General features: G+C 39.5%; 2 protein-coding genes and 1 long non-coding RNA gene across 3 annotated transcripts in view; 1 reads left to right on the plus strand and 2 right to left on the minus strand.

The window, feature by feature from the left end:
* Nucleotides 1-440: 440 nt before the first annotated feature.
* LOC109269069 (uncharacterized) lies at nucleotides 441-9,427 on the minus strand. Its single transcript, XR_002080927.2, has 2 exons — nucleotides 9,202-9,427; nucleotides 441-607 (listed from the first exon to the last, which is right to left on the minus strand). It is a non-coding gene; the product is annotated as an uncharacterized LOC109269069 (long non-coding RNA).
* The window catches only part of AKR1D1 (aldo-keto reductase family 1 member D1), a 42,068-nt gene continuing 23,790 nt past the window's right edge, over nucleotides 7,917-26,194 (plus strand). The window contains exons 1-3 of the mRNA XM_019452884.2: nucleotides 7,917-8,124; nucleotides 18,971-19,138; nucleotides 22,378-22,494. Coding sequence (XP_019308429.1) covers nucleotides 8,032-8,124; nucleotides 18,971-19,138; nucleotides 22,378-22,494 — 378 coding nt within the window. The 5' untranslated portion in view covers nucleotides 7,917-8,031. The remainder of the gene's footprint in view (nucleotides 8,125-18,970; nucleotides 19,139-22,377; nucleotides 22,495-26,194) is intronic.
* Nucleotides 9,810-10,432, minus strand: LOC128775573 (probable protein BRICK1). Its single transcript, XM_053897528.1, has one exon. It carries the CDS (start codon nucleotides 10,415-10,417, stop codon nucleotides 10,193-10,195), a length of 225 nt encoding a protein of 74 aa, XP_053753503.1. The 5' UTR covers nucleotides 10,418-10,432; the 3' UTR covers nucleotides 9,810-10,192.

Here is a 26,194-nt window from a genome sequence, read left to right on the forward strand (position 1 = left end):
CCGTGTACTGCAAAAGGTGTTAGTTGTTGTACAGACATCTCCTTGCTCGGCTAAAGGATAATCAGGGGCTATCTGATTACCCAGAACAAGTTTGGCCAGAGAGTCTAAGGATCTTTTTCAGACTATTATTGCCTTAGCAGCAGATTCTTCCATAATTTCAAGACATAAAGAGATGTTGTTGATTATAGCCTTAATTATATTTATCCCTAACCAGGGATGTAGGGACTTGCCAAAGGAGTGAATCCTAAATCATGAACACCTCCTGTTAGGTCCTTTCTAGCTCAACGGTGTAGATTCAGGGAGGGGAGTTGACGAATGAGATCTCTTATTTTGCTTTTGAAAAGTTAGGGGCACAATTAGATTCTTCTCCTAACCTGAAATAATAGGTTTTTCTAAATTCTAAAAGTCAGCATCTATTAGTAATGACCTGGGAGAGAAGGTGAGGGTGTTATCTTTATAGGCCAATGCCAGAGTAAAGGAAAGAAAAAGGAGAAAGGCCTTCATGTTTAAAGCATGAAGCCTTGTTCCATCATCTTGGGCAGAAGCAGTCTACCTCTATGTCCACTCCTTTTCTTTCCTGTCAGTTAGATTTGGAGGTCTCCAGCACCTGTACAGGACCAAGTGTGAGATGGAGACTTTTTCAGTCATGAGACGTGTACCCCAGGCTCAATACCTTCTAGTTTCACAGCAGTGTCAGTGGTCAGGAGCACTTGATAAAGTCCCTTCCATTGGGGCTCTAGGGCTGTCTTCCCCTGGTGACATTTCTGAAATACCCAGCCACCAAGCTCTAGACTGTGACCGACTTTGAATTGTGATCTGGAAAGGCTTTTTTTTACATGTTGATCACAGGCTTGAGCATAAGACATTAGAGACTTAACAGTAGCTGGTCATACTAGCACAAGACAACAAGGGATCAGCAGAAGGTTGTATACTGATAGAATTCCAAGAGGTTTGCAAGCTTTTGTTACGGTTCGTATGATTTGCCTAGTGAAGGGGGCGCCTTGATCACTGGAGATCATGGAAGGTGAATCCCAAATGGGAAACACATTCTCTAACAGGTTTTTGGTTTTTTTGTTTTTTTTTTTTTTGCCTCCATGAGAACATCAACCTTGCAGCAGGGAAAAGCTTCAATCCATCCAGAAAACATACAAACAACAAGAACATCTTGATAACACACACTAAGTGGCAGTTGTAGTCCAGCTGTAAGGTGTTCAAAAGGTCCAGAGGGAGGAGATCTAAGGCTTCTGGGAACAAAAACAGCTTTTCCAGAATTGTGGAATGTAGGATTCCAAGATTAGGACCTGTCTGACAGGTCAGACATTGCTGGTAGACTGTTCTCGCAATATTAAAAAAGTCTCCCCATCAATGTCTGTTTATAACCTGTGTCATTTGAAATGCACTGTTGTGGGTGAAGGAATGCAAAAACTAAAAAATGGGGTTTGTCAGGGAGCCAGGAAGACCCAAGCAGCTATCTTGGGTTTCCCACAGCCCCCACTGTTCTTTAATTTACAGCCATTGTTTAATCATCTTAATTTCTTATTCAAGAGCAGACTGTTGCCATGTTACAAGGACATCTGGATGGCAAAAGTCTGGCAATGAGGGGCTATTTTTGCAGAAGCAGAATGTGGACTTCATCCACATGTGCCACAGTCTTGCAAATACAATATAAAGAAGGCTTAGTATTACTTAATTTGGCAATGCTTCCCATGTAATTTACACAGCAAATAAGCCTAATGACTTTAACAAGTCCTCTACAATATTCCAGGTAAAAAAGACTTCATTTAGAATTCAATTTTTGGAATTTTGTCAAAAATATAAGGAGGTCTGGACCATTTGGTTAAAATAGGATCACAAAAACTTGCAAAAGAATAATTATCTATTTAACCAAAGTAACAAAAAGGTTTCAAGAACAAATGTAGATTGTACCTGCAAAAACCTTAGCTTTCCTTGAATAAGAATTTAGTTTTTCTGAATAGCCAAAATGCGATAAAGACAAAAACAGAATCTTTCTTTCTCAGACAGATTACACTAACAGTAAAGAAACTTTGTTTATAATTTCTTATTAAGAACAGACCTGTTATCTAAGAAAATTTTGGTTTAATAGAAGAAAAACCAAACAAGTTCCATCAGTGTACTTTTTACATTAAAGCTCATTTTTCATTAAGTTTATTTTAATCTTAGCTTGATTGTACCTAAAATTATTTTCCTAGGATTCCTTTTTCCGCAAACCTTCTACGACTCTTTTTTTAGCATTACAATTTTGTCCTATGTTTTTCCTCTATAAACAACCAGCCTCACTTAGGACAATATTTTTTTCTTTTCCCTCCACACAAAAAAAGTGTTATCTGCATTTCTCAGACCTTCTCTTACTGGAAACATAACCTACTTTCCTGGGATACAGAGATGTTGCCCTTATTATTTCTAGTAGCTTTAATTACATATATTAATTAGACTCCTTAATCCTTAGAAACCTTATTTCTAGTGAAAAGTAAGAAACAGTAGGAAACTGCCTGTTATACCATTATTCTTTAGATTTGCAAGTTTGTGAATATATTTTATAATTTCTAGAAGCATTGCCTTTTTCAATTTTCCAGTGTAGCACTAACACATCCAAATATCTTTTCTCTGTAATACAAAGTCAATAGTAGATAAACCTATTTGTAATACTTAATGTTGTAGTATTTTGTCCTGTTTAGAAAATTGTCCAGGTATTTATTGAAATTCAGTTATTTAGCTTAGCAAAGCTCTGAGGTTTTAAGTTACAAAAAAGATTTGGAAGACTATTTAAAAATTTATCTAAATGACCAGTAGTAAGGACTTACCTGTAAACAAATGAAGTTAGTTTTATAAGCTTTCTGCAGCAAGAAGACTTCAGTCTGTGGGGAGGCATGAGATGCCTTGTTAAGAGGGAGAGAGAGGGGTGCCTGGGTGGCTCAGTCCTGTAAGCTCACTTCGGCTCAGTTCCAGCCCTGCATCGGGCTCTGTGCTGACAGCTTAGAGCCTGGAGCCTGCTTCAGATTCTGTGTCTCCCTCTCTCTCTGCCCCTCCCCTGCTTGCACTCTCTCTCTCTCTCTCAAAAATAAATAAACATTAAAAAAGAAAAAATTTGGGGGTGCCTGGTTGGTTCAGTCGGTTGAGTGTCCAACTCTTGATTTTGGCTCAGGTCATGATCTCAGGACTTTGTAGGTTCGAGCCCTGCATCAGGCTCTGTGTTGGCAGCAGGGAGCCTGCTTGGGATTCTCTCTCTCCCTCTCTCTGACCCTCCCCCACTTGTGCTGTCTCTGTCTCTCTCAAAATAAATAAAGTTTAAAAAAGAAAAGAAAAGAAAAGAAATTTTAAAAGAGGGAGAGAGAGAAAAGGGCTTGTAATAGGAAATCGGGCTTATGTTAGGTGATTTGGGGGAAGGTTTGCAGATGCAGGTATTTGTGTGTATGTGTACCTTCATCAAGCAGGAGAAATACTGTGATTGGGGTATTGTAATAATTTTTAACTAGGAGGCAGAAGGAACAGAGCATGGTTAGAGTTGCCATTAGAGAAAAAGTAGCAGTCATTTACGTTAGCTCTAATAAGAAGCTATGTTGTGAAAATTAAATGAGACAATACATAAAAGCGCATAGTAAATACTCAAAAATAATCTCATTATTGTCATAATTAAAATTATTTGTGAATTTATATCAGCAAAGAGAGTAATAATTCATACACAAGTCTTTTATTGAATAAAAATAAGAATTGTTTTATGTCAGGTCAATTTATTTTGAAAATATCAATATATAAAGACTAACTTCAGAAATTTCTCACACAAAAAAGCAATCTAAAATTTAAATTCACCTCAATTTAGTCAATATGTGTAAAAAACTTAAAATTATTTTAAGAAAGATGTGAGGGTTCTAGTTCCGGGTAGGATGCCTCTCCCAGTGAATACCACTATAAAACATGAAATATATGTATAAGAAGGTTATTTCAGGAGTCTGAAAAAGAAACAGTAGCAGATGGAGAAAGAAGATCAGAACTCATGTACTATTGGGGTCTCTCAGTACCTCTCCCCCCACCCCCCCACCACTGCCCCACCAATCAGAAAGTGGACAGCAGGGTGCAGACAGAGAGAACTATGGTACATCCAGACAATGGACTATAATTCACCACTAAAAAAAAAAAAAAAGAGCTACCAAGCCATGGAAAGGCATAGAGCAACATTATGTGCATTTTACTAAGTGAAAGAAGCCAATTTGAAAATCTGTATGAATCTACCTATACGATATTCTGAAAAAAGACAAAACTTTGGAGACAGTAAAAAGATGAGTGGTTGCCAGGGATTAGGAGGGAGAGAGGGATAAATAAGGAGAACACAGGAACTTTAGGGCAAACTATTCTGGGCGATACTAGTGTGGTAGATAGATGGCATTATAACATCTTCCAAAATCCATAGAAAATACCATGTGAACAGTGACCTTAATGCAAACTATGGACTTTGGTGGATAGTAATAGTTAAAACAGTTTCATCGGTTGTAACAAATGTACCACTCTGGTGGGGGGATGTCGATAGTGGGGGAAGTCAGGGCATGTATGAGGGCAGGGGATGGGAACTCTCTTACACACTGCTCAACTTTGCTATGACCTAAAACTTCCCTAAAAATAAAGTCTAAGAAAAAAAGAACAAAGGACTTACTGTATGCACTCAGTAGCAGAATGGAGGAAAGAAGACAAGAGGAAAAAGTTGAATATAAGTCAATAGAAATAATCCAATCACAAAACAAATAAAAATATACATATTTTTTAAAATGAAAAGAGGTGGGGCATCTGGGTGGCTCAGTTAGTTGAACATCTAACTTCAACTCAGGTCATGGTCTCATGATTTGTGAGCTCAAGTCCCGCATTGGGCTCTCTGCTGTCCCCACAGATTCGGATCTTCCGGACCCCTTGCTCCATTTGCCTTCTCTCTCTCAAAAATAAATAAACATTTTTTTTTTAAAAGAAAAGAGGAAAGTAGCAGAGTAGGGGTTCCAGGTCTCTGTGCTTTTATAAAAACAATGAATCAGCTGGCAAAAACAGTCTCATTTTTTGCAGAAGTCTGGAGTCCAGTCAAGAACTTGAAACAACCAGGGGAAAGCTTAGTGAAGAAAGCAGCTGCTGCTTTTGCAGTAAGAGAGAGGACTGTGTGGTTTAAATGGCCTGCCCACCATCCCCCACATCTGATCCATGGCAGCCATGAGGACTGTGCCCACACTCTTGATGCAGGATGCTGGTGCCACAGAGCGCAATGGAGCTTTTATTCTCAAAGAATCATCACTGTGGTCCCAGACTGTCCGGTGGCTCCCTGAAGGAACACACAAAGGCTTGCCTTTATTTTGCCTAACTCAAAGCATTCCTACGGCAAAGATGGCTGCTCAAGTTTTTGCTGCATGCATTTAAGCACAGAAGTTTTGGCTGTAGAAGCCTAGGGTTAGTTGGGACAACCAATAGACTGAAAATCCTGGCAAAGAAGTTGGGAAAGGAGATATGTGAGGGTAGGGAGTTGCAGGGCTGGTTAATCAAGAAGGCCACACATACTGTCAGGCTGAGCATATGGTCAAAGAGGCCTGACAAGACCCTCAGTTTTCACCTCTGACTGGCCTTCAGGCTCTGTGCAAGCTGGAAACAAAGGCTATGGCAGCATCATAAGCAGCATGGGTAAGCATTGAAGTCATGCCCCAAAGGAGCCAACCTACAAAGACAGAAGTTTTTGGTTTTTTGCTCCGAGCAGTGAAGAAAACTCTGTCAAAACACCAAGTGACCATGACTGCTAAATTAGGTGAACACACCTTTCACATAACAAATGGTAGGGACTCAACAAAAATCGTTCAGAGAAGTTAGTAAATAAGCAAGCATTAACAACTCATAAGCAAACAGCACCAATGAACCAGAGGAGGGGGAAGTAGCTGATTTCCAGAACTGTCACATTGTGATATTCAACACACCCAGTTTTCAACAAAAAAATTACAGAACATGCAAAGAACAAGAAAATATGGCTTGCTCACAGGGGAAAAAAAAGGAATTGTGAGTGTCCATGAGGACACAGAGCATTGGACTTACTAGACAAAGACATTAACTCAATTCTCTTAGATATGCTTAAAGAGCAAAAGAAAATCATGGGGAAAGAACCAAAGGATCCAGGAGAACAACCTTTCACCATGTAGAGAACATCAGTAAAGAAATAGAAATCGTAAAAATGAACCAAACAAATTCTAGAGATTAAAAACACAATAATTGAAATGAAAAATAACTCAAGGGTTTCAACTATAGATTTGAGCAAGCAGAAGAGTTAGGGTACCTGAAGATAGACTCATTGAGATCATCTAGTTTAAGAAGAAAAAAGAGAAAAGAATGACAAAAATAAATAAACCAAGCTCAAGACACCTATGAGATACCATCAAGTATACCAACATATACACAACAGGAGGCCCCGAAGGAGAAGAGAAGAAGAAACTAAAAGAATGTTTGAAAAACTAATGCCCCCAAACGTCCCAAATTAGATGAAAATCATGAATTTAAATATCCAAAGTGTTCATTGGGCTAAAGACCAAAAAAGTCAGTAATAATAAATATAGAGCAACATATGCAAACCAACGTCTTAGCACCCAAAGGTGTACAATAAGTATTTGTTGGATCAATTTACCAATGATACTGAAGACCAATATTGCCCGTGTTCCATGCTGCCCCAACCTACTTGAAATTCACTGGCTGATCATGTGTATGTAAGCAAGAAAGGAAGTCCAGGAGAGAGGGCAAATGAGTTACAGGCAAACTTCAGCATACTTTTACCAGCCTGAACACAGTTATCTTCGAAACCCCCAAGGCTCACATTTTATACACAGCACAATCCTTTGGAGGAAGACTGTAATAAACATTTGTTAGTTGCTTCCCTAACTGCTATTTCTTTCCTTTTTCTTAACAATCTCCAGATTCTGCCCAGGTGAGATTAACTCCAGCTCCACATTCAGAAATTACTTCTGGGGCACCTGGGTGGCTCAGTAGGTTAAGCGTCCCACTCTTGATTTCAGCTCAGGTCATGATGTCACAGTTAATGGGATCAGGCTCTGCACTGACAGCATGGAGCCTGCTTGGGATTCTCTCTTTCCCTTTCTCTCTATCCCTCCCCTGTCTCTCTCTCTCTCTCTCTCCCTCTCTCTCTCTCTCAAAAGAAATAAATAAATTTAAAAAAAAAAAAAAGAAAGAAATGGCTTCTAATTATCTGAGGGTGATCAATCTTTTATGTCCTTTGACCATCATGATTAGTTTAGTGATAGATCCATGAAGCAAGAAAGGTAGTGGAGACCAAAAAGACCTTTTCTAGGTTACTGTGTGAGTGACAGCATAAGTAAAAATCTCTCTTTTGTTGAGTCTGTCTCTGGAACCACGTCACTCCAAGGACGGGCCACCATCTTTTAACAATAAGGAGAGACTGAGAGAATGAAGAGACAGAGAGATAGACTGGTTAAAAGACCAGTTGTTCCTCTGGCCCACTGTTTCCCAAACTTAACTAGGTGATACAATCTTAAAATCCTTCCAAGTCCTGCTGCATCAGAATTTCCAGGCAAGTCCTGGGAATCTGCTGTAGTCTCACCTGAAGCTAGCCCTAATGTTGAAGCTTTCAGAAATATAAACCAATAAATGTCTTTTATAGTTTAGGAGAATTTGAGACAGGCCTGTCACTTGCCCACAAAACCATCCTAACTGGCAGAAGCCAACCAGACTTGTTTCTTTTTGGCTTTTCCCTCTTTTCTTTGTAGAGAAGTAAGCATTAGCTCTCAATGGGTTATGTTATTTACATGCCTCTGATAAAGTTCAAAGGACAATCTCCAGATTTTCAAAACAACCTGGGGAAAAAAAAAAAAGGTTGAGAAATAGATCTGCTAATCTCTCTTCCCTCCCACTGCTCCTCCCTCTGACTCTCCTTTCTTTCATTAAATAGGCCCTAAAATATCCTTACAAAAAGACTTTCCCAGTAGTGTCCAGAATTACTCTGAAAAACGTGAAACCCAGACTCTCTCCAGGATGAACCTCAGTGCTGCAAATCACCGTATACCCCTAAGTGATGGAAACAGCATTCCTATCATCGGTCTTGGCACCTACTCAGAACCTAAACTGGTAAATCTCTCTCTTTTTTATTTTCATTATTTTGAAACTTCCCTGGAGCATAATCTTTCATTTGTTTTGAATGGAGCTCATTGATTTCCTTTTTATAATAATGAAAGTCACCTCCAAGGAGTACTACTTGGTGTCCTGAGTAATGACCCGGAGGTTAAAATTATATCAGTTTATAATTTAAAATTATCTTGAATTAGAAAATGGGACTTTTCTGCTTCTTTGGCTGAAATTTAGCTAAATTGCGACTAGTAGACTGGACTGAGGCACGTGATATTTCTGAGTTTATTACTTATGGGGTTTTTAAAACTTGTATTTGAGGATTTCTAGTTCAGTCTAACAAGCATTTAGTGAAAACCTGCCATGTATGAAGCACTAGGCTATAGAAGTTTCAAATATGAAGAGAATAGTGTCTGTGCTGCCTAGGAATTAAAAATCAAATAGAGGAGGCTGACTCTTTAATAGTTAATTACAGAATAATGACGATAAGAGTAAATTCTACCCCAGAACTATAAACAGTATCTCTCTGAAAACACATAAAAATAGTTAAATTTGACCTTCAAGATTGAGTAGGCTTCCATTAAAACACAGTTTCTACTTATGAGAAAAATATTTCTGCTTTCTTCATTGCAATTCAAATTTAATGCTGATTACCAGAATGAACCAGTGGTATGTGTAGAAATGCCACTGGATTTGTGTGACCACGTATGAATTACCTCTGTAAAGCTAACTGTGAGTTAAGAGGCAGAGAGACAGAGCTGAGGCAGCACATCTTAGGCAGAAGAACTATAGAGGCACAAAGATATATGATGTGTCCGGCAGAGGCCAAGCCCGTAGTGGCTGGCACATAGAATTAACGGTGGAGACAACGGCATCTGGCTCTGGAAATGCAGGTTGAGACTAGATTATAAAGGACCTTGCATACCATGCCAAGGAGTTGAAACTTCACTGTATAAAAGGAGGAATTATGTGAAGTTTAGAAACAGAGGAAAAGCACCACGAGATCAGTGCTTTTGGAAGATAACTCTGGGGGCAGCATGGGGAATGGAAGGCAGAGAAAGAAAAATAAACTACACGTACCAAGAGGAGTTAATACTTGTATCCGCTGCAATTGCCCAGTTCCACTGATTTTGGTAATGTAAAGGAAAATCACTGTTGAAACAATTATAACAGTCTTAGTCATTGGCCCCTTCCTCTTCTCACTTTGCCCATTGTCTATATATGACCTCGTTCATAATCTTGGCTCCAATCACATATATGCAGAGACTCCTGAAATTTTATTTCCTGGTTTTTGTTTTTTTGTTTTGTGTTTTGTTTTGTTTTGTTCTTTGTTATACATATACTCATATAGCCTGGACTCGCTACATCAGAACCACTTGGGAATTTTTTTTTTTAAGTTGAGGAGTTTATTAGGGAAATATGAGAGGCAAAGACACCCCAAGTGACAGAAAATTCTGAAAATGTCCCTTCAAGCCAAGTGGGGGCCTAACCTTGACCTCCCCAAAACGACAAGAAACTGGTGGGTTACCAACAACATTCTCTTGTGGCTACCTTGCCTGGGCATAAGTGTCTCAGACAGGACTGCCTCCCACCCCCCACCAAAGGTGGAAAGGAGACAAAGACTGTTTATAGAACCAATGCAGAGGCAATGAGAGCTGTAAGGAAAGTGTGTGTATGCCTTGCGTGTGTGTGTGTGTGTGTGTGAGAGAGAGAGAGAGAGAGAGAGAGAGAGAGAGAGAGAGAGAAGGAGGTGGGGAGGACCTTAACAAAGAGTCCCAGGCGTCTGGCTCTGCACGCCTCAAATACGTTGACAAACAGTTCTACAAAATGTTACTTTAAAAGGTAAAATGCCTAATGTTGTTTCCAAGAGTTCCCCTGGACTTCTTCCCACATGCCACATCACACACCGATGTACATGGCAGAGCCCAAAGGCCACGCTTTTGAAAAAAGAAAAACAAGAATAAGCCCTGTTGCTCTTTAAGGAGAGAGGAAGGAGCTGAGGCTGCTGGGGTCTTTCCCACGTAGGCCTGTGTTCTGTAAAGCAACTTCCCAGCAGTAGCATGGCACAGTTCTAGGTGCGGGTCTCACCTTTTGTCACCCGTGCTTCAATGTACTCTATTCTCCGTTCGAGGGCTGTCAATTTCTCGTTTAGTGTTGCAAGTCTTGAACGACAAGACATAAACGAGTTGAGAAAGTCCGCCATTTTCTTGATGCTGCTGGTGATGACCTCAATGTACTCCCGGTTCGCCCAGTCTTGGTCAATCTCCCGCTGCACCAGATCCTCTTGACCCGCCATGGCTGCCGGCTAAGGAGGAGCCGAATTTTTTTTTTTTTTTTTTTTTTGTAAGAAATGCTAATCCTTAGTCCTCACCTCTGACCTACCGAATCTGGTTCTTTAAGGGTAGAGGCTGAATATTTGCATTTAACAAGCTCCTTGGATAATTGTGTTGTACAGTTAAGTATGTATTCCATCTTTCATAAACACCTCTAACTCAATATAACAAAACTACACTATCCATTTCTACCTTCCCCTCCAAATACTTCCACTCCTAGGAAATAACACTACCACTCTGAGCCACCCAAGCCAGAAATCTGAGTACATTCCTTCATTCTGCCCTCTATCCTTGTTTCTCTCTTTGTCCACATTTCTTCCAAATGATTGCTGTTGAATTTATCTCAGAAATATTTGTTCACTTGACACCTTCCTCTTGGTCTCCTTTGTCACTGCTTGGTTTGGGTTCTTCATTTGTTAGGCTATTCTTCCAATTTTGTCCCCTCCAATTATTCAAACTGGGGTTGTCAGGATCTTCTTCAGACCCAAATATGATCACATCACTCCTCTGCTTAATGATTTCAATGGCTCCCTATCCATTATAGGGTAGAATCCACATTCCTTACCTTGCACAGTGAGCTTTTACGGTTCAGTCAAGACCCGTCTATCCAGCAGAATCTACCACCATCTTCCACCTCTCTCCCTCTCTGTGCAACACATAACTACCTGAATTCCTCGAACAACTCTCCCATCTCTGTGCCTGTGAACATGCTGTCCTCTATCTGGAATACCCTTTCTTCTGGTTTGTTCAGCTAGCCGGCTAAACCTCTACTGAACCTTCAAGACTCAGGTCAAGGATGCTGCCCCTCAGAACCCCATCTCCCAGCCACCACAACTTAGCCCTCTTGTGTGTCCACATAGCCCCTTTTACTTGACTCTATTGTAGCCCTTATCACACTATATTGTAATCACGGTTTCTCTGCAATCTTCCCCACAAGATTGTGAAATTCATTATGAAAGAGAGAATGTCTTGTTCAGCTCTGTATTTCCAGAATATTATCTAGTATGTAATGGGTATTTGGCTGATGCTTTCAAATTAATGAGTGTGTTTGTAAAAGGGGACGTCTACGTTTGTGAGCATCAGAGGGTATGGCGATATAAATGAATACAATAATAACAGTTAATGCTTTCTGATCACTTAACACGTGAACTATTTTAAGTGCCTTACAGCACATGCGTTTTCTAATATTCAAAACTTTACAAAAGATACACCATTTAACCCCATTTACAGATGATAAAACTGAGGTATATAGAGAGAAAAAATTGCCCCAAACTTACAATGCTAGGGAACAGAGCTTGGATTTTAACCAACATACTTTGGGTCCAGATTCTATGTTCTAATCCCTATATTATATTGCCTCTTAAGAACATATCTTATATCAATGAAACTGCATATTCCTAACTATGACTTTCTTTTTAGAAAACAATGTTTATTTATTTATTTTGAGAGAGAGAGAGAGCGCACAAGAAGGAGAGGGGCAGAGAGAGAGAGAGAGAGAGAGAGAGAGAATCCCAAGCAGGCTCCATGCTGTCAGCCCAGAACCCAGTGCAGGGTTCAATCTCACAAACCATGAGATAATAACCTGAGCCAAAATCAAGAGTGGGATGTTTAACTGACTTAGCCACCCAGACACCCCTCTATGACTTGCTTTGTCTATTTCTATTTATGAAAGTATTTAGGAATCCTGAAAGTATATAGGATGTGCGTGAGTATGTACGTGTGTGTATACAGGATGGATCTCTTTCTCTCCCTCACTCTCTCTCTCTCTCTCTCTCTCTCTCTTTCTCTCTCTCTCTCTCTACTGAAACTTAGTGGAGCTGAGAGTGCTGTGCCTACAATAAGTACAATTAAGTACCCACTATGTGTCTAGTAATATTAACTGCTATAGGTTATGGACATTCAAAAGCAGTTGTGTGTCATTTCCCCAAAAAGAGTTATATTTCACTTCAGAAAATAAGACATGCACTGATTACTCACTTGATACAACTCAACACAACTTAAGAAGGATACTAAGAAATGAAGACCATGCATGCAGCAACTACAGTTGTGATCAGAAATATTACCAGTTGTAAAGTAATAGATGGAGTTCGTGGCAGATCTCACGAAATCAGAAACTCTAATGTGAAGAAAAATACACCACATTTGTGTGGAAGGTTTGTTGGGACTGCAGGAGGAGATGAGGAATGGGAAGAATGGAGTATCTCACATAAAGCAGAGTCATGGCTTCCTGTTCCAAGCTATGCGACTGATAATTCCCTGATCATCTTCCCAGGACTGGTGAGGCAGAGGCTGGAACGACCTGTGCCCAAGTCAGCCACCCTGAAATAAAAGTTCCCAATTACATTTACCTTCAGAATCAGTCTTAGTCCTAAAGGCAAAGTTGGATGCCAAAATCTAGCCTTCTCTACTTGGCATGCCTGAGATTCTTTTCAAACCCTTTATTCTATAAGAAGTAGAAGGCGAATGGCAGGCTGAGGTAACTCTAGCTGAAATTCATATGTGTTCTGTGTATGTGGTCAAGTCAGTCAGCATCTTTTCTTCCCTAGAATCCTGTTCACTCTTAACACAGAAGTTAGGGCAGGAGGGTGCCAGGGAAAGATGTAGGCATGTCTTCGGGGGGAGATGGGTGGGAGCAGACATGGAAAGCTAAAGTAAGGACTGCTAACACTGTCTCCCCTGACCTCTGCCCTGTATAGATTCCACTAGAATATGTAGAGATAGGAACTGGGAAAGCAACTTGAAGGGACAATACTATGAAGCTGTGTGAGGGGCCCCAGCCCAGCTTCTCCTGACTTAGATTTTTTTTCTCCTAAGGTGCCCAAATTCTTGTAAAGGTTTCCCATGCCTGTGGATTCAGAGAATTTGAGATAGAACCAACATTTAGTAGCACCAGGCGCTCTGTGCATGACCCCACCTGATGATCACTAATGAAGACTAAAACGTGCAAATAAATTATCCACGTGACTTTTCCTTTTGAAAGCGTCCCAGTACGCTTTCATACATGGATGAAATAGTCTAGAACAGCCTCCCGACAGATTTCCCTACAGCTCCACCTGGGAAGGTCTCATAGTGAGAGTTTGCGTCTTAAACTCTTTTTTTTCAGTTTTGATATAAATTAATTCTGTTTTTATGAACATCAGCCCATGGAATTAATAGCCAATATTTATCCAAATATTCAAGTAAAACTCAACAATGTTACCAGATGTGCAAATGACACAAATCTAGGATGAATGGTAAATATTTTGGAAAATACACAATAAGTCAGTTCAATGAATATTTATTGTGTGACTTCCATATGCAAGGCATTTTCCTAGGTAACACAGGGATTGAAACAATGGTCTAGCAACAAGAGATCTGTAAATGGAGTGACTGAGGACAGAAAAAAAAAAAAACCCACCTATAACTAAAATGTAAGGAAAGGATGAAGTGCTTTAAGAGAGAGAATACTTGTTCAAAGATAAAGTAGCGATGAGCAAATCTAGTTATGAGGTAGATCAAGAATCATCAAGTTATGGGGAAGGAGTGGTCTAGGAAGTAGATTGGGGGTCTCAGTGATCCAGTATTCCTTCCTGGGTGGCCCTGGTTGAGATTTCTATAGTTGCAAGAAGTTTTCACAGTCTGGAGAGTGAGCCAAAGGCTTTGCATCTGGGAGATGTAAAGGAGAGGTAAAGTCCAAGCCCTTGTTGAGGACCAAGGAACAGACTGAAACATCAAGTCCATTCTGCCTTGAGCTGGAAGAGCATGATGCCAGTGTAGATAATTTCCAAGGTATTTATATCATTTGCACTCCCTCCAGCAACGTATGAGGGTACCCCTGCTTGACATTCTCACCAATATTTGGTGTCTTTTTAATATATGTAGTTCTAATAAGTGTGGAATAATCTCTCATTGTGGTTTAATTTCCATTTCCTTTACTCTAGATGAAATTGGCCATTTTTTCATATTTTTATGAAACATTTTGATATCTTTTGCAAAGTGGCTGTGCCTTCTATGTGTTTTTATTTATTGGATTTGTCTTCTCTGATTGATACTGGATTTGTAAAATATCTGGATATAAGTCCTTTGTCGGTTAGATCTATATGAAAATATCACTTCCCATTTGCTTTTAATGGTGTCTTGATGAGCAGAGTTTCTCGATTTTAATGTGGTCATATTTATCACTCTTCATGTATCATTAGTACTCTCTGTAGCTTAAGAAATCCTTATGTACCCTAATGTCTTAGGCTGGGCACCCTGGAGAACAGCCTCTGAGAAGGAGATGTGCATGTAGGGGGCTTAGTGGGGAGTGCTCTCGGGAATCAGACCTGTAAGGGGAGTGAGAGAAGCAGGTCTGTGCAAGGGGGGAGAGTCACACTGTGATCCAGTCACAACTGGGATTAGTCCCACAGGGAGCTATAGAATGTGCTACAAAGTTGTACTAAGTTGAGGTGAGAGAGCCAGGCTGTTACACCCTGTATTATCCATAGTGGGAATCAGAGGTGAATAACTGGCAGCCAGCACTGCTGGCAGCGGAGCAAATGAGTTCTTCTGTCCTGTGGTACACCATAACAGCCACTACAGTCTACCCCCGGCGCCAGCTGAACCTACTGGCTTTGTAGGCTAAGTTCACCCCTGAGCTCTTCTAGACTTGTGTTTGGTCTCTCTCCTGGAAAAGTTTTAAAAGAGGTAGGTTGGCAGGATGAAACAGCTCCTGCCACTAAAGCAGACTTCAAGTTGCAACTTCTCTCCTTCCTGGACTACCCATTCTAGATGTTTCACATCCTTAACTAACATATCTTCTGGTCTTGGTGGCTGATGAGATATTATAACCCAGATTCTCACCTCTGAGTTGTCTGAGTCCCTGGTCAACTTAGATCATGGCCACTGGTCTTATCGATTAACTATCAAATTTGGGAAGGGATATGTTACTGGATGGCCTAGCTGCCTGACATTTTCCTCCCTGTCTCATCGTGTAACAGCGATGGAGCCCTACCTCCTCCTGTGATAAGGTCACTTACCCCTGCCAGTATGGCATTTTTCTTAAATGCTGAATCTTGAAATAAGGAGGCTGGGTTGCCCTGGGAACTAGGATCCACTGAGCCTAAAATTCAGAGATGAGAAGTCCACATTGTCTAAGTAAGTCAAAGGAAATAATGCTAAGCTGAATCACTCCTACTGTGTTTTCAGAATCATGTATTCTACTTATTGGGGACACAACATCATATTATGGATGTTGACCTAGGGTATATGTTACATCTTGGTGGATGGCTCTGCATCCTTATAGGACTCTCCTTTCTTAAGTGGAAGAATGGTGCTATTGGCCACTTTAGGAAATAGAATTCTTTATTTCACTGTTATCGTCCTTAATTGTGGAGTCAAAATTTTACATTTTAGATTTCTCCTATCATATCATTTATTTGAGTCTCCAAATATGGTATTCTATTCGACCTGAGTTTTCCCTAAAGTGAATTTTCCTAAGGAATCTGTCAGAATGTACATACAGTTCTCTTATGCTACACTTAAGAATTATAAACAAGCATTTTTCTCACATCCACATTTCCAACTAGTTCCTCCATATTGACTAGAATTGAGTCTAAAATAGTAACTCACCTCATTGCTGCTTCTGCCACCTGAAGGACAATATTTTTAGCAAGCAAAGATTGTACCAGATTGTGAGTTTGGCTTTCAGCTTTCTCCAGCAAAGCTGAGGATGACAGAAAGGATTACTCAAGACTTCACAAGTCAAGAGAGGTGAGAGGGAGGCTAAGGGAACTCTCTCCAAGCTGTTCTCAAGCTCCTGTATTTATGAAGCATACATTCAGGGAAACGTTGTGCAATACATCAGTGGGCCAGTAAGAACGTATAGAAAGTGTAGGGAAAGCATGCAGAAAAACAAGGCATTCCCAAGACTACAAAAGAGCAGATGCAGAAAGCAGAGTGGAGAACAAGATAAGATATTCCATAGATAACATGGTCTAAGGAATTTATGAGCACGGTCAGGACCCAACCTCTAGATATACATTAACTGAATATCGACCAGCCCACTGTTTTCAGCAAGGCCAGAAAGCAGAGTTCTGCTTTGCACTGTGTTCCCTATAATCTCCTAACTCAGGATATAGCTATTTGATTTCCCACACCAGATATTCAGCTTTTAGAAAAGGCACTTTAATGGTAGCTGGATAACTGAAGACTCTCACTACTATAACTTGCTTCTGTACTGTGTCTTTATGAAATAAAGCATCATTTGTATATACTTCAGGCTAACGGTCAGTACCACACTCCTAACTGAGTCCTCATCATTCTCATTTTCTTTATCCTAAATGTTCCTCCTGTTCAACCCCTGTTGATCTTTGAAAACATAAGTTTATACTTTCATATGTATTGTTTGGGGTTTTTTTCCCCCTTGTAGTAAATCTATTTTGGTTCTACTCTTACATTTATCAGTTCCAGCCACAAAATCTCAGTGCTATTTCTGAGATTATATTTACCATCTCATATTAAACTTTATTCTTTCATACTATGCATATACCTGATAATGGAAGTATTTTTTATTTTTTCCCTTACATTTCTGGATTCTAGCCCAGGATTCTCCTCTTCCAGTGTACTTTTTGTTGTCACACTTGCTGTCATCCATAACATCTCATTTTGCGCAGTGTTTTGTGGGTGGGTTTTTCTTGCCTCAATTTATATTCAAGCCTTATTAATCATGTTGCCAATTAATTAGCCAAAGAAGTATTTCTCATATTCCTGGAATGTGTGTCTCTTTTCCCAGCTATTTGATATTTGTGACTATGAATCTCATTTTCTAATACCATCTGTGTAGCCAATTTGTTCATTTATTGTGTCTTCTTATCCTCTCAGTAGTGATGGCTTTCAACTGACGTAGGGAAAGAAAATACAATTTATACTTCCAGTGCTTTTTATTTCCGGTGCAGGACTATAAAGTCACTAGAAATACAAGATATTTCTTGTGTCACTCATTCTTAATAAATCGAATTCTGTGGGCCAGAATTCACAGGTCTGTTGAGATTTGTCAAGCATTTTGTTAGAACACTGACGATATAGAAGCAAGGACAAGTAGTTCTCAACATTTGTGAAGATCGGAATGATCGCCATTTGAATATGAGGTCAATTCAAATCTACAGATATGATTAAACCTCTCCTCCACACATAACCTAAAAAATGATTTGAAAATTGTATTCAATGAGACTAGATGATTGTCTTGATGGAAATATCCATCAAGGATTCCATTTCTCCTAAGAAAAAATTGAACTAAAATGAGACACACTCACGTATATTTAAAATGTCACCATAACTTGGGGCATCTGGGTGGCTCAGTCAGTTAAGCTCCAACTTTGGCTCAGGTCATGATCTCGCGGTTCATGAGTTCAAACCCCACGTCAGGCTCTGTGCTGACAGCTCCAGAGTCTGGAGCCTGTTTTGGATTCCGTGTCTCCCTCTCTGCCCCTCTCCTTCTCACTCATGTGCCTGTGTGCATGCACTCTTTCTCTCTCAAAAATAAATAAAACATAGAAAAAATTAAAATGCCACCATAACTAAAGAACAGTGATTTATGTGCAATCTGAAAGATGGATGACTTATACTTCCAGTGTCAGGAGTTTGTCAGGTCTTCTGGTTTGTCAATATTCAGGGGAGAGGATATTCTTATTCTTATGCTTCATGCAGGTTAATAAAATGAACAAAGGTTTGGCTACCAAATTTGATAAAAATATATCCTTTTTTTATAGCACACCCCCCAAACTGTCTTTTTCCCAGCCGTCTTGAGGAATAATTGACATACAATAAACTCTACGTATTTAAAGTACATAATTTGATGAGTTTGACTCATGCATACACCCATGAAGCCATGACTACAATCAAGATGGTGAATATATCCATCACCACAAAAGTTTCCTTGTGTTCTTTTGTAATCCCTCCCTGCCACCCTTGCCTGCCCCTGCTATTCCCCACCCCAGATAATCACCAATCTGTACCTGAACTATACATTAGTTTTCATGTGCTGGCATTTTATATAAATGCAATCATAATGTGTTTATTTTTTGTCTGGCTTATTTCACTTAGTATAATTGTTTTGATATTTACCCATGTTGCTATATCAGTACTTCATTTCTTTTTATTATTGAGTGATATTCCATTCTGTTGATATATTCTCAGTTTGTTTACCCAAAACTTTGATTTGTAATTGAGCCTTCGTTAATGAACTTGTGGCCTCTTATAACATAGCTATCATGAAATCTCTTGTCACTGGTAAAACTGCTCAATTACATTTCTGAGGGCACAAAGCTAGGGGAGACTTGGGATTAAGGGAGTACCCCAATGAGGGTGGGAAGGAAGCTCCCTGTGAGGTCAGTTTCCTCAGCCTCCAGACACCATCTTCCAATAACAACAGCATTTAATTGGGAATTTTGTCATTTTTGTTGTAAAATAATGTCCATGTGTACAGTGTCCTGATCAAGAATGATTAAAGAAAAGATCCATTGCTCTTTTTCCCCACTCCAACCTCCTTGTCCTTTCAGACTCCTAAGGGAACCTGTGAGAAGTCAGTGAAGATTGCCATTGACACAGGGTACCGGCACATTGACGGGGCCTACATCTATCAGAATGAGCATGAAGTAGGGGAGGCCCTCAGGGAGAAGATAGCAGAAGGAAAGGTGCAGAGGGAGGATATTTTCTACTGTGGAAAGGTGAGATCTTCTCTTCACCCTCCAACTCCTTCTATTAATAGTTGGTCTGGTGTCACTTTTCCCTGTTAAAGAGTGTTGGGCTCAACAAGAGGAGTGAGTTCTCCACTCCCAAATTGCTCACTCTTGCCGGGAAGTTCGGGACTGACTAATTAGCCCCCTGAAGGTTAGGCAAAGCTCCTTCTTCATACATGGGCATGATTTAAGACAATATGGGAAGAGCCAAATCTACAGAGCAGAAAAATTGGGGAGTGGAGGGAAGGGGGGAGGTGGTTCATATTAAATAATCATTTGCCAAACCTTTCTTTAAAAGGGCAGCCTTCTTTTGCTTTTGTGTATGCCTATTTGTCCGTAGATCACTAATTTGTTTACTGAGCAAGAATTCATGTACCATCAAGTTTATAAATAAGTTAAATAAATGCTTTTAGTGTATTTACAAAGTTGCATAACCATCTATACTACCTAATTCCAGAATATTTTCATCACTCCAAAAGAAACCCATACCCACCAGTAGTCGTCCCCCATTTTCTCCTCTCCTTCCAGTCCCTGGAAACCAGTGATCTACTTTCTGTCTTTATAGTTTTCCTATTCGGGACATTTCATATAAATTGAATCACATGCTATGCGGCGTTTTGTGTCTAGCTTCTTTCACTGAGTGTAACATTTTCTAGGTTTGTTCATAGCATGTATGAGAATTTCATTTCTATCACTTCTCAGGCTTTTGGCTAAGATCAAATGAGAATTTCATTTCTTTTTTATGGCCAAATAATACTCTATTGTGTGGATATATGACATTTTGTTTACGTCACCACTACCTTTCGAGCCTTTGAAATTTCCAATATTAGAAATCACTATCCACCGAAGGGCAATCCAAAAGATAAAGCATCGTGATTAAAATGAAAGCCAGTGGAAATATAGGATGTATATTTTCAGGCAGCTTTGCAGGAATAAAGCTGTACAACTTTGGAGATTGTGTAATACAATTCTCCTGAGTGTTCTATACGAGAACAAGATGATGTTTCTGATTTCAGCCATTCCCCAGCTCCCCACTCAGGCTCCTTGCCAAGCTCTCTGGGAGTTTTGGTTCCCCAAATCCCCTGCCACTTATGGATTATGAGTCCAAGGAGCTACATATAGCCACTGTCCCAAAATATCAGCCTGAAGCTTTTCACTTTATTATAGCTTTACAATTTTGAATCCTTAAGATTTTACTATTACACAGTATCTCATTGGAGTAAACATCAAACCTTAACCTGGTGCTCACAAAATATTTTGGGGGAAGGATAATCTTGAACTCATATCCTGAGAACTTGGGCCAAAGCAACCTGCCCAAAGGCAGAAATATTTTTGAAGATTTGTGTCTTATCCTAAATTTGTTTTTAGACTTTTGCATTTCCCCCCATAATATTTTCTTATTTGTTTCATTTTGTTTCAGTGTAAAAATGAGGTTACAAGTTACCACCAAGAAAAATAAACCAAAAAACTTTTCTTCTTAGCCGTCTATTTCATAAAGTTGCTGTGAGTTAACATTTACAAAGCGCTTAAACAGTACCTGGCACAGAGCTAGGACTATGTGTGTTTATTGAATAAAAATAAATTAAAATGTATAAAACAGAATATTCAGTTAGATGGGATGGAAGCAATAACAGAGTAATGACAAAAACACATTTTCCCACTATTCTTTCCACATTGTTTTCTCTTCTTTATGCACTTAAGGCAAGAAAAAAATTATTGTCCAAAGTAGAGAAAAATCAAATGTTACCAATTTTGCTTGCCCTTACTTGTGACAATAAGGGTATAGAAATTAAAAAAAAAATTCCCCAAAACACTTTGAACAAATTTGATGCTCCAAGAAGTATTGATTTATCCCAAGGCTCTGAGGACCCCTCAGCACCCTATGTTTTATAGACCTCAAGGGTACACATCCTCCAGTTTGATAACGTAAGTCTTAATCTTTCATTACCTAATAGTTTAGAGATTGAGTAATTTCATTTTCTTTTTTAATTTCTTTTGTTAAGTTTATTTCATTTTTCCCCAGCTTTATTGAGATATAATTGACATATAACATTTTGTAAACTTAAGGTGTATATTGATTTGATACACTTATGTATTGCAAAGTCATTATCACTGTAGTATTAGCTAATACCTCCGTCATATCACTTAATTGCCATGTCCTTTCTGTGGTGAGAACATTTAAGATCTATACTCTTAGCAACTTTCAAGTATATAATATAGTAGTATGAACTACAATCGCTATGCTTTACATTAGATCCCCAGATTTTATTCATCTTTTATCTGGAAGTTGGTACTGTTTGATCAAGTTCTCTCCCTTTTCATCTGCAGCTGGCTGTCTAATTATTGACTTTTATTAGGGGACGAGGCAGGGTCTCCAATACTACCATTTTGGTGATCTTATCAGTGTAGCCAGATAGCCAGTAATTTCTTAGTAGGAATTGCCAGAATTTCCCTGGGGTCTAAGTACAACCAAATGAGAACAAAGGAGCAGAAAAAGGAAATCTAAATAGTTGCAATAATTTAAAGTTTTGGGGTACCTGGGTGGCTCAGTCTGGTAAGCATGTGACTCTTGATTTTGGCTCAGATCCTGATCTCACCGTTCATGAGATCCAGCCCCAAGTTGGACCAGGCTGCACTGACAGTGTGGAACCTGCTTGGGATTCTCTCTCCCTCCTCTCTCTCTGCCCCTCCCCCTCCCATGCATGCTATCTCTCTAAATTAATTAATTATTAATAAAAGTTTCACCAGCGTCCACACCGTCTGTCACAATGTGAAAGATCCAGTGAAGTCACTCTCGCAATCGTATCTCTTGCTCAGCTAAAGCACACCTTTTATCAGAGTGTCATGAAAATAAAGCACTTAGCCCAAACAGCTAGTCAGATACATGTTCCGTTTCTACACACTGAGGAAAAGTGACAGTGCTGAGGGTCAATTCAGAAGTTAGCAGGGAGCAGGGCAAGACTTTGTCACCAAACTATGTCCTCTGTGGTTCGGATGGATCTTCAAGTCTCTGGTACTCTATCTGGATAGAGTATATATACTCCAGGCGTCAAGAGTTATATGAACTCCTCCTCTACCCAGATGACACCTCAGCATAAACGTATTTTTATAAAATGAAATAAGTAAATAACGTATAGGAGTGCTTTGGATAAAGGGCTGCGTTACTGTAAAAAAAAAAAAAAAAAAAGTGTGGATGTTAGCTAACTATCACCTTTTTATTCTTTCAGCTGTGGGCTACAAGGCATGACCCCGAGATGGTCCGTCCAACCCTGGAGAAGACGCTTAACATCCTCCAGCTAGATTATGTGGATCTTTACATCATCGAAATACCCATGGCTTTAAAGGTGAGTTCAGATGCCTAAAGATTAGTTCTCTGCCCTTTGGCAGCGATGAGCCAGCAGCTGTTCACACGAAGCCTCTTCTTTACTCAGCACCACAGAGTGTCAAGGTGTTTTGTTACTGTACGTCAGACAGGACTGACCAACCCAAACAAATGCTCACAAAGATTTTGTGTAACAACTCAGGCCTGGATCCCAAGTCTCTTGATTCATAGTCTAATGCACTTGCTATTATATCTTGTCTTCACAGCTATAGTTAAAACTCTCTCCATCAAACCGACATGTGGTCCCCTCACTGTACTCCACCTGTAGTCACCTGGCATTCAGACACACCCTTCTTACTGTTCACACAGTCATGAAAATGGCCCTGTATAACATAATGCAAAATAATATCTGTAGCTGAAAACTTACCCTCCACCCCCTCCACAAAAAAATAACCTAAAGAATAGTCAGGTTTTTGGAGCCAGAGCCAAGGTCAAGGTACCTATGTGGTATCTATTCCTTTATTTCAAATTCACTCCTTCTTTGAACTTTCTCCACCTATGGACTTGTTCATGTAACCAACAACAACACACTGTATACGCACTGCTAAAGAGCAGTCACTGCTTTAAAATTTCATTGAGGGCAGGGGAGCCTGAAAAACAAAATTGGCCATTTGTCCCCAAGGTAAATCAGATCCTGTTGTTCATCAGGAAGAACAAAGACTCTGCTATTACAGTGGCCAGAATTCCTTTATGCAGCCAACCTGGAAACACTTTGTTCTGTTTCCTATTTTGTTCTCGGGAAACACTTTGCTTGTTGGTTCTCCTCTGTGGTCACATCCAAGATGGACTTTGGAGAGGGTTACCCTTTTGCATCATGCTTCATATTGATGCAGGTTTGGAGGCTCACAATGGCCTTGGTAATCACAGGCTTTTATTGGTCAGGTTGAGAGTTCACAGACGAGACAATATCCCTTAAAAGGTTGATAGGCTTTCAGTAAATTCACATTCAGTCCAGTATGAATGAACAATTAAAACTAGAGATCTTTTAGGATCACATTTCTTATTATCTAATTTGTGGTCTATGGTTTCTGTCTCTTAGTAAAGAACTTCCTGATTTTATTCATCAGCCCCATCTTCAGCTTACTGACCTCCATCTGGTTTGGAAAAATATAAAATAGGCTGGCACAGGGGCGCCTGGGTGGCTCAGTCAGTTAAGTGTCCGTCTTTGGCTCAGGTCATGATCTCACCGTTTGTGGGTTCGAGCCCCGCGTTGGGCTCTGTGCTGACAGCTCAGAGCCTGGAACCTGCTTCAGATTCTATGTCTCATTCTCTCTCTGCCCCTCCTTTGCTTGTGCTCTGTCTCTCTCTGTCTCTCGAAAATAAATAAATATTAAAATAGGCAGGCACAGCTAATGTGTTCCTTTCACCCAATCTGCATCTCATTGGATGGTACACCTTTGTCCAGTAGGGCATCTGTGATCTTGCCTTCAGAGGGACACTGAGAACCAGAATTCTCCCAGAGTCCAATATTACTTACCTCTAGGACTCTTACCTTCTTGCCTTGGTTGGCACTAACTTTTCTATCTCCAGAAGGCTCAGATCTCAACTTCTGTCATCTCAGGTGACATCCAGAAGCAGAAAGTACTAATTTTAGCAAAATATCATCTTACCCCTCATCTTACAAGCCCAGTAGCAACAAACACATCTTTCTTCAAGAACTACCTGAAGCTTGCAAAAATGGCCAGTAAATTCTAATACCCAGTGTTTTTCTACTAAGTCCCCTAAAGCTCCAGCCTTAGTAGGCGCATTTGTCTGAAACTCAAGCACAACAAGGCAACAATTTAACAGATTCCATGCTATTGCAGAGCAAGGATTGCCAATTCTTGGCTGAAGGTGGGAGACTTCCATATTGACCTAGCCAATTTCACATTTATGGCCCATTACTTGCCATACCGCAACATCTTTGTATTAGTCAGAACTCCTGTTACAAATGGCAGAAATCCAACTCAAATTTGTGTTAGCTAAAAAGGGAGCTAAAAATTCCAAGGGATACCTAGTTCAGGCACAGCTGGTTCCAGAAGTTCAAACTATGTATATGACTCTATCTCTATGTTTTAGTTGGCTTCACTCTCAAAAATCCCTCTCTATGTGATGAAAGAATGACCATTGACATACCAAGCCTACATCGCCAACACAACTGGAGAATTCAGAGAAAGAGAAACCACACATTAAACCTCATGGAGAAATACTGAGTGGCCTTGCTTGGGCCATTTACCCATTACTGACTAATCTTTGATCTAAGGGCCAAATGAGTGACTGATTGACATCTATGGTTAAGAATGAGAGCTGAGTCAGCCCACCCAAACAATATGGAATGAACTCCTCCAGAGAAGATAGCATAGGTATGGGGAAATAATAGATTTCTACTGAACTCATTAATTAGAGGTCACTTAGCATAGTGGTAAGGAGCATGGGCTGCCGAGTTTGAATCTCAGCTGTGTGACATACAAGGCAGATGACTTGGTCAAGTTATTACCTGATCTCTTTCCATATCACCTATTCATGGTATAGTGGAAATGTCTGTATGGACTTTGGAGTCACACAGAAGAGGGATTGACTCTCAGCTTTATTACTTACTAGTAGTAGTCACTTTGATCTTTATCTTTTTCTTTCTTTCTTTCTTTCTTTCTTTCTTTCTTTCTTTCTTATTTCTTTCTAAACTTCAATTTCATTATCAGTAAAATGGTGACAATAGTAACTCCACAAGTGTTGTGAGGAGTCATTAAAATTATATGTGTGAAATTACTGGCACAATGTCTGACATTTTCTTGATAATAAATGAAAGATAATATTCTGAAATGTTCGTGTGGAAAAGAAACTTAGTTATAAGATATCCCAATAACCTCATTTCACAGAAAAGAAAGTCGAGGCCCCAAACAAGGAACTAACTAACTCAGGTTTAAAGCCCATTAGAGAGAAAAAAAAGATAATGATAAAGAAAATAAAGGCCATTAGAACAGGGAGTAGATGGTCAGTCCCCTGATGCCAACTTCATACTTGTTCCCCTACGTGACACTGCCCCTGCCTTGTCCTCGCAAACCTAACAATCCCAACACCCTGTGGACTACAGTGATTTTTTTTTTTAAATTTCAGGCTCTTGGAAGTTATAACCTCAGCCCTCATCCTCACACAACTAACTTTACTCTTGTTCAAATGGCAGACTTCTAAGCTAAGTCTTAAATATTTGGAAAGAGCCTGTATCTAAAAGTGAGAAAATGAAATTTACTTCTCTCTGGCTGACCAATGATTTATAAAATCTTTTTGGCAAAGTAAATAGAGAATTTGTATTCCTATTCTTAGATGGGATCAAGGCTCAAAGATACAGAGAGAAGGTAAAACTTTTTAACAGTTAGAAAAGACACAGTATAATGACATTACCTCCTAAATGAAACTATAATTGAGAAACCAATCTTTTTTTTGGGGGGGAAATCAATCTTTGAAACCAAAATATCACATGATTTTTCAATCTCATCATTTTTTAACAAGAAATCTTTCTTGCTAAAATATTTTAGCACGATGTTATTTTTTTAAATGTCAAATTAACAACAGCACAATACAAAAACTCATGATAAGATGTTTTAAAAAGATGAATGAAGTTACTGCTGAATTGGAATGAGAGTCAAGAGCACAGGTTTTTAGAGGGTTGAATTATTTTTCCAGTA

The sequence above is a fragment of the Panthera pardus genome, unplaced genomic scaffold, assembly GCF_024362965.1.
Source record: "Panthera pardus isolate Hobbes unplaced genomic scaffold, ASM2436296v1 HiC_scaffold_8, whole genome shotgun sequence".
Lineage (NCBI taxonomy): Eukaryota > Metazoa > Chordata > Mammalia > Carnivora > Felidae > Panthera > Panthera pardus.